Source organism: Barbus barbus (assembly GCF_936440315.1).
Source record: "Barbus barbus genome assembly, chromosome: 20".
Taxonomy (NCBI): domain Eukaryota; kingdom Metazoa; phylum Chordata; class Actinopteri; order Cypriniformes; family Cyprinidae; genus Barbus; species Barbus barbus.
The window spans coordinates 24,368,704-24,377,244 of record NC_136748.1 but is presented as its reverse complement, the minus strand read 5'-3'; the positions used below and the strand labels follow the sequence as shown (position 1 = coordinate 24,377,244).

At 34.4% G+C, this 8,541-nt stretch overlaps 2 protein-coding genes across 3 annotated transcripts in view; one reads left to right on the top strand and one right to left on the bottom strand.

The window, feature by feature from the left end:
* The first annotated feature begins 2,502 nt into the window (after nucleotides 1-2,502).
* LOC306886542 (glucosamine 6-phosphate N-acetyltransferase-like) lies at nucleotides 2,503-5,245 on the top strand. Its single transcript, XM_079443729.1, has 6 exons — nucleotides 2,503-2,651; nucleotides 3,243-3,406; nucleotides 3,496-3,558; nucleotides 3,636-3,763; nucleotides 3,872-3,933; nucleotides 4,083-5,245. Exons 1-6 carry the CDS (start codon nucleotides 2,644-2,646, stop codon nucleotides 4,228-4,230), a joined length of 573 nt encoding a protein of 190 aa, XP_079299855.1. The 5' UTR covers nucleotides 2,503-2,643; the 3' UTR covers nucleotides 4,231-5,245.
* LOC306886541 (serine/threonine/tyrosine-interacting protein-like) overlaps nucleotides 5,042-8,541 on the bottom strand; it is a 195,222-nt gene continuing 191,722 nt past the window's right edge. For both annotated transcript variants that reach the window (XM_079443728.1, XM_079443727.1), the window contains exons 2-11: nucleotides 8,017-8,049; nucleotides 7,700-7,753; nucleotides 7,515-7,612; nucleotides 7,364-7,424; nucleotides 7,230-7,266; nucleotides 7,017-7,056; nucleotides 6,853-6,903; nucleotides 6,670-6,742; nucleotides 6,465-6,558; nucleotides 5,042-5,883 (exon numbers count right to left, since the gene is read on the bottom strand). In XM_079443728.1, the coding sequence (XP_079299854.1) occupies nucleotides 5,810-5,883; nucleotides 6,465-6,558; nucleotides 6,670-6,742; nucleotides 6,853-6,903; nucleotides 7,017-7,056; nucleotides 7,230-7,266; nucleotides 7,364-7,424; nucleotides 7,515-7,612; nucleotides 7,700-7,753; nucleotides 8,017-8,034 (600 nt within the window). In that variant the 5' untranslated portion in view covers nucleotides 8,035-8,049 and the 3' untranslated portion in view covers nucleotides 5,042-5,809. The remainder of the gene's footprint in view (nucleotides 5,884-6,464; nucleotides 6,559-6,669; nucleotides 6,743-6,852; nucleotides 6,904-7,016; nucleotides 7,057-7,229; nucleotides 7,267-7,363; nucleotides 7,425-7,514; nucleotides 7,613-7,699; nucleotides 7,754-8,016; nucleotides 8,050-8,541) is intronic.

The following is an 8,541-nucleotide window of genomic DNA, read 5'->3' as shown; positions in this document are numbered from 1 at the left end:
TGCTATCGATCTGATGCACAGCAGAGCAACCATGGACATCATGAATTTTTCATTTGATTGTGTTGTCAGATTGTAAGACTAAGGCCATACAAGCTTCACTCTGATTTTATGAGCACTTTTTTCAGTGTACAGTCTCAACACCTCCCTAAAGACTTGTTTATGGTAATACAGAAGTTTAAGTTTCTCAGTAAAAGACTCCTGCAGCCATTGTCTGCACCGGTTTGCTGCGTGTCTGGCCGATAATATCGCATGACCATCATTCAAGTGTAGATACACTGATGTTGCTACAGAACGGTGGCTCTTTGAGTGATGGAAAGTCTGTAATTAAATCAGCGGGAAGTCTCTGGCTCCATGGCTCTTGTGTTCATGTTCTCTCCATTGATTTGTATCAGTATCTGGACGGCTTCTGTAACGGCTGTTGCAGCTGAGGTGCTCTGTGTTTGTCTGTGTTATGGTGCTTTGAGAGAAATCAAATAGCCTTGGTTTGCTATAAGTTATTTTAAAGTCAAAGTGTGTCAGATTTAAATGTTAAAATACTTTCTAATATTCAGTCAAGTGAGTAAAGCATATGCAAACTGATTTGTCCCTATGGTATACTATACATTGCTCTAATATTCTAATATGCAGAGACATCTAAAGCATCTGCAGATTGATTTGCCCGCGTGGTGCTATCAAAACATTTCTCTATGTAGTGACACTGACTCAACCAGTGGCATAAGTTTGGAGGCAGGGTTTTCTTTTTGAATGACCAATGGCAGACTGTTTGGGAAACCCATTTGAAGTCAATGTTGGTACTTCAATATCACAGAGAATTTGCACTTTTAACTAGAGCCTATGTGCAACACCCTAGCAACCACACAATTCTGTATTGTACATGTATTAAATAACTTACATGGGTCATTTTAATTACTAAATTAGTTTGAGGTACTGAATTAGTTTTAATTTAATTAATTTAAAATATACACCTCTCTAGCTTGCCTCCTAATCTAGTTTTCCATAAACCTGGCATTGTATATTAGGAACGTTGTTGGTTTTTTGATGATTGCTTCTAGTTTCACTGGCAATTTGTCCTTAAACATTATTAATTATTTTATGTACACATATGAAACTGGACAAGAACCCTATATTGGTCTATTTTAATAAACCTCTTGTGAATAATAAAAACATTTTCTGTCCATTTACAGTCATTAAAGACAAACAGATTGTATTTCCATGATTTGTATCTTCCATTCAATGTAATGATCCATGGTTTAGTCATGTGAACTAGTATATCAGCTTTCTGTAGGCATTTTTGTGCTCTCAGCCTCCCTATTTCCCGCAAGCTTCATTCAATACCTGCTGTCTCTCTGCTTCCCTTTTCATGCAAGTTATTGAGTTCTTAAGGAAGCCTGCAGCATTTTTAAGCAGTAACAGGAGATACATTATGGAATGACTATTATCACAAGTGCTTTGTCTATACCATCATTATTTCATTAAACGTGTGCACCATATTGACAAGCCACACCAATAAGCCTTGTTTGCAAATTAATTGCATATTAACAAGGCACATCATTAAGCATTATTTGCTCATTTGTTTGCAAATTACATTTTTAAATGCTCAGGAGGGCATTCTTAAAATAAGAGAAATCTATTAATATACTGTTTATATATAGAGAGAGGGAGAGATATTTTCTTGGTCTGTTTTGATATAATATATTAATGCTTACAGTGCAGGTATATGGATGCGACTTGGGATCATTGGAAGGTGTTTTCTTCTCAGATTTCTTGTTACACTCATATCCGGCAGATATCTATTGAAAGTTACTTAAAAACATTTGAAAAGATGATTAATTTTTTGTTTAGACACTTGAGAAAATCAATACAAGAAGAAAGAGAGATGAATTCCAGTAACTGCTGCTGAGTATGCAGTTTGCACAGCCTGTCCTTAGAAGAAGTCAAGAGAAGAAAGCAAGGGCTCAAGATTATTTATGCTGGTTAGCATGGCTTAGTTAACCCCTGAAATACAGGATACTATAAACATTCATTTAAAACTAGATAGTAACAAGACTCTCTAAATCTCTCTAACAGCTGTTCAAAAGAATATGCATTCTGACTCACATAATTTCCCTATCAATTTGTCAAGGGGACATAATGTTACTGTGGAAACAAACAAAAACTGAAGGAACTATTTAGGAATTAGCCTTAGAAATGGTTTGGTAAGGGGTTGAACAGTGGCCGGCACATTTTCATTCAATCTTGACAGTCTTGTCGAACCAGGCGGTGTTAGGTTTTCATATTCAACCCATCTATGATAATCTACGAACCAGTTTGTTAACTTGATATTTATCCTGTTAAACAGTCATTGCGCCGCTCCCTCATTAAGCGCCACGCCACGTCTTATTCCACGCACGCAGACAGAGGGAGGAGGGAGCGATACACGCAAGCCCCGCCCTGATTGGGCAGAGGTACTTCGAGCCAGTCTGTGATTGGACAATTGAGACGTCGTTAATAACAGGACCAAACACAGGAGGGCGGGACTTAACGTGTTGAACGAAAAAGATAATGACGCAGGAGGAAGTGTGTATGTTATGCTGGATCACTGAAGATTTCTGTAACTGGATTAATTCAAACATTTTATAGAAGCGAAAGTTGGTCAATATCCATATGTCTCCGTAAGTAAATGACAAGTTGATCTTATAGGCTACATGAATCTAATACAATTTTATCGCGAGCTCTGTTGACATTTGATTGAATATATGGATGGTATTTTGGGAATTATTAACAGATTGAGAATCCATTTTATTATCATTGAGATACTATTATAGTTTTTACTAATAAATGTATTCATGTTTATATTTATTTTTTGTCATTAGTTCTCTCTCTCTATATATGAATATATAGTTTATAGTTTTATTAATTTTTATTTCAGTATTATTTAAATTTACTCTTAAATTAAATTTTAATAAAGTTAAACTAAATGAAAATTATTTCCTTTGCAGCTAGCTGAATTAAAATGACTTATTATCAAATATTTTTTATTATTATTATATTATTTTTATTTTATTGCCGTCAATGTTTATTTCCGGTAACGAAAAAAGTTTTTTATGGTTTTAGTTAGTTGTAATAACCTACTATGTCAACTGAATTTTGACTTTGAATTGTAAATGTTTAAATGATCAAAGTCTAAATTGTTGCCTGTACACATTTATTGCCAGGGATTCCCGATCGATGATAAATTCATATAAAATGTAATTTGATCATAGGGCCTCTGGAATGTTGCTTGACGAACCTCCCCTGTTTGATCCTTCTCTGCTCCAAGAGCTGGACTGGAGCAGCAACACCGTCTCCTTCTCACCCCCCATTTCTCCCTCTCAGCCCGGAGAAGGCCTGGTCCTCCGTCCTCTCTGCACTGCTGACCTAGACCGAGGTACTGGTTACCGTTCAGCACTCTGCCCACTCATGTTCAGTTCTTCAAACAATCATGATAAACATATGTTGGTCTTTATGTCTTTTTAGGCTTCTATAAGGTCTTATCACAGCTCACAGCGGCTGGGGATGTTACAGAAGAACAGTTCAAAGGTACTGCATGTTCTTAATGCAAAACACCCCACAGTTTTTCATCTCACATTATAAGATACTCACTTTTTTTTTTTTAGCAAATTTTGAACATATGAAGAAATCTGGAGACTATTTTGTGATAGTGGTGGAAGACACAAATCTTGGACAAATTGTTGCCACAGCAACACTCATCATAGAGCACAAATTTATCCATGCTTGTGCAAAGGTAATTGACTTTATATTTAATTATTAGATTTTAAATACCCATTTTGCAACTGAGCTTATTTTCATAGTGCAATATTATATAATATTTTGGGGGGTTTTGTCCCGGCAGAGGGGCCGTGTGGAAGAAGTGGTTGTGAGTGATGTATGCAGAGGGAAACAGCTTGGAAAACTGTGAGTTTGGTTTTTAGAAACACTTTTACAATAGCTTTAATCATGAGTTTCAGATAGTATATATTCATGAATACTTGATGTGTTTCTTTCAACATATCTGTATCAAAACTAAGTACCTTGAACATAGTACTTTTGTTATTGTGTTTTAGGTTGGTATCAACATTGACTCTCCTCAGCAAAAAATTGCAGTGCTATAAAGTAACACTGGAGTGTGCGCCGAAAAATGTGGAGTTTTATAAAAAGTTTGGCTACTCTGCTTCAGACGAGACTTACATGCAGTGCCGGTTCTTTGACTGAATCCGAAAGAATCTTGAACATCACAGAATGTTTGCTTTAGAACTCTTAATCTGTTCTATTTTCTGAGATCGGACTACCTCGAACTTGCACCTTTTTTTAGCCAGCAAAAAAAGAAAAACTTCATAATTTGGTGACAAGTTATGTCACAATAACAATGTTTTGAAATGAGCATTTTGAATTCACTACAACACAGAACAATGTGCATATTCATGAACGTTTCTAAATGTCAACATCAAGCACTTGCTTTGAAAGTTCAGTTTTCTATTTAAAATGTTTTTGCTTCACATAACTTGCTATAGAAACAGAAAACAGTTCAAATCATGTACAGAATGTGTGTGGTTTACATTGTCAGCCACAAGAAGAAACACTGTGGCCTGTCCAAGAGAAAAGACAGCAAGAAGGGCTTACATACTTGAATGTTTTCTAATGTTAAGATTCCTATAAAAGAGGGAAAACAAACCGTTTCCGAATATACTCTTTACAAAACTGTTTGAGGCAAATTTCCTTTTACTTAAAATGTTAATTCTGTGCTTCATTCTCGTTAAAATACCAAAACTTAATTCTCTTAAGTGAGTTTGATCTATGAAAGCCGTATTGAAACGGTTTGAACTTATTTCACTTTCTCTTGCAGGTATTCGTCTTCAACATAGATATCAGAAATAGAATAAAGGTTTACATTTATTTATTATGCTCATGTATTTTCTCAATTTTGACTTTAGCCACGGGTGATAATCATTAGTTATGTGTAAAACCTAGATGAAGGAAAATCAATTTTAAAATACATCCTGATGGAATGAAAGCATATCTTTGTACACTAAATGCCTTTATTTTTGTACTTTCACTGATAGCCGGCATTCAAATGCTTTGTTTCGTCTGTCGATCAACAGCTAAACACATGGCAGTGATGTTATTTGTGCTTTTATAACTGTTATATTTTAAAATTGATGTAAAACCATTGAATGACAAGTGGGTGAATGGATTGAAAATGTTACATTAAAAATCAGTGATGAATTTCAAGTTATATGTATTTCAATGAAACTGGATTATCGTTCTAAATCTATCCACACCAACGGTCCTGTCATAAACGGTCATACCTTTACGCCGGGGATTGATAACATTGAAAACACATATAGATATAAAGTAGCCATCTTTTATTGAGCAGTGGGATGTTAATTCTATGGCAAACGCGTCTTTCCTTACCTCAGTCTAAATGAATTTCCCCATTTTCATCCTAACTTTTCTTGACTGATTCATCCTACCATTTCATTTCCATTTCCCCTCCACTCCCAACCCAAATCCGTCCAACAAAACAACAGTAATTCAAGTATCAAAAGTGCATTATTGCAATACTGTCCCGCTGCAAATGCAAAATGCTTTAAATACTATAAAACTGCAAAACATTTCAGTGCACATAGCTCAAAAAGGAAAAAGAAAAAAATATCAAATCTTCCCCAGCTCCAAGGGTCACGAGGAGCAGTCTCTCCCTCCCAAATCCCTGTACAAATATTTACATTTTTAATCCCAATAAAAATGTAAAAAGAAAAGTCCACTGTGGTTAGGCACATTTTTTTAGTAAAGCCTATCCATTTTGTGCTGCTGTAACTTGCATACTCCCAAAATCTTCATCCTCTTCTAGTGTTCGCTTTAAACTTCCTGTAGGGAAAGACAGATGATATTAGGAACGGCCACAGTATGTATAATGACCCTAGTTGCCTACATTACTAAAGTAGAAATTACAGCTCTCAGTTCTTGAGTACAATTAAGCCAGTTATTTATCATCATACATTTAAATTTACATTTATTCATCTAACAGATGCTTTTATCCAAAGTGAGTAACATAACCATCAATCAAATGGAGCCAAGAACAAAAGCAGATTCACAATGCAAAAAATACAAGCTATAAGTATTCATCAAGATAAATAAAAAAATCACTGAAAACAAAACAAATGTTGTAAATGCTACAAGTGCACTATACACACTATAACATTATGAAAAAAGAATATTCAAATTGCTAAATATTTAACAGTACTATTAAATTGTAAGTGTTTTCAAAGATTAATTTTGACGCCAAAGGAAATCTGAATGAGCAAATACACTTTAATATACAATACTGATAATAAAAAAAAACATCAGCTGATAACTGATATATGGTACCAATATACTATGCATCACTATTAGAAATGATTAATATATTCACAAACTGACTGTTTGGCCATAAAAGAATGTTCCCTTACCTGGCATCCCAGCTTGGATGGAGAAAGACCTGCCCAACTGAATGGGTGACATCATCTTGATGGTAAGCTTTGCAAGATATATTGCTTCATATTCCTTGATGAAAACGGAAAGAACATCCATTTATTATGTATACATGTATATAAAACAGCTATAGCACTTAATGCTGAATTAATTATTAATACTAAGATTACTTTAAAATCATACCTGTAGCTGATGAACAAAGCCTACATTGGGATTAATGCAAAATCGTCTCTCCTGTACATGACTAAATGCATCCCTGTAAGAAAGTATATATATGACACAATCTGCAAACTTCAAGACCAACCGTATTATTATGTATTCATATTTTTGGACATGCATTAACAGTTTCTACACTAATAATATTACCTGTATTTCACACCAAATGTCTCCATAAGGTAGGCAATAACTAAGGCAGCGCTGGGGGGGGGGGTGGATTTTATAAATTATTAAAAGCAAAAAACAAAAAGTTAAAAGACAAACTTTTTATAACCATTAATAAAAGATGATTATGGATTTTAGTTTTAGCATACCTTCTTGATATCCCTGCATTTCCATGAACAAGTACCTTTCCTGCAAGACATTACACAAATTGAATGAGATACAGTAAGAAAAATAAAATTAATATTACCAACAATGACAATCCATTTTCTTTGCAAGAAACGTATCTTTACCCAGGATCAGAACAGAGAAAGTGCTAAATATACTATTAAAAATAGAGATCAATATGGAGAAACATTCATTACCCCCCATCTCTAAACATCCATCAATAAATTCTTTAGTCTATAAAGAGAAAAACAGATTAATCATAATTAGATAAAAGAATCGCACACCAAATAAACAAAAAAAAAAATATATATATATAAAAAGGTCAGCTTACCATTGGGAAATATCTAATTATATTTTCCACAGGATTATCTGCTATATCTAAAACAAGGTACCTATAAATAAGTCAAAAAGTAAATTAGCTGTTAGAAATAGTGGAGCTTTATACTGAAGTGCCATATTGAACAAACCAGAAATCAAAATACCTAAATTTATGGGGAAAGTTTGGCTTTATAAAGTTGGCCTCAATGTCTTGTCTGACACACACGATGTGAGTTATGCCTTGCTTCTCCAGCATTGAGAGCTGAAAGAAAAGATGAATTATTACAGGAAACACCAGGCATAGATCATTTTCATCATGACGCCCAAGAACAGATCATCTCTACAGTACCTTACTCTTCATAGCAGCTGAATAAGGGCCAAGAAACAAGCCTGGGAGGATTTCCTAAATCATTACATCAGACAGTTTTAGTAAAAGTGATCATGTGTTGAGAATGAGATATGAAATGTGTCTATTATAAAGATTTTGACTCAACAAATATAAGGTATACAAAAAAAATACTATTGAAGGTGGTGGAAAAAAAATGTCTACTGAAAGTCTGTACTAACACAACAATGTACAAGTATTTACTGTACCACAAATACTATCAGTACAAAATCCATAACAACAATAAACAATGTGCAAAGTTTATGTTCATTATCACTCACCTGCATCTCTCTTCTCATTGGATATGCCCAGTCCTGCAGAAATGAGATTACAAAATATGATTATCAGTATTTACAAGCATTCTTACAGTAATAGTATTACCTCGCCTACAGAATCATAAACTGCAGCACAACACAGGAATAAAACTCCTTATGAGCATCGACCTACGTATGATCAAGACTAGACCAATAATAGGTTTGACAGATATTTATAAACAATATTTTTTACTTAATCCCTTTTGTAATATTAATGTATTAACAGAGTATGAAAGTAATGATGGACTGGAGTCGTGTGGATTATTGTGATGTTTTTATCAGCTGTTTGAACTCTCATTCTGACGGCACCCATTCAATGCAGAGGATCCATTGGTGATGTAATGCTAAATTTCTCCAAATCTCTTCTGATTAAGAAACAAACTCATCTACATCTTTGCTAGCCTGAAGGAGAGGACTTTTTCAGCACATTTTCATTTTTGGGTGAACTTTCCTTTAAGTTAAAAGTCTTGGGGGCGAAGTATATTGTCAATT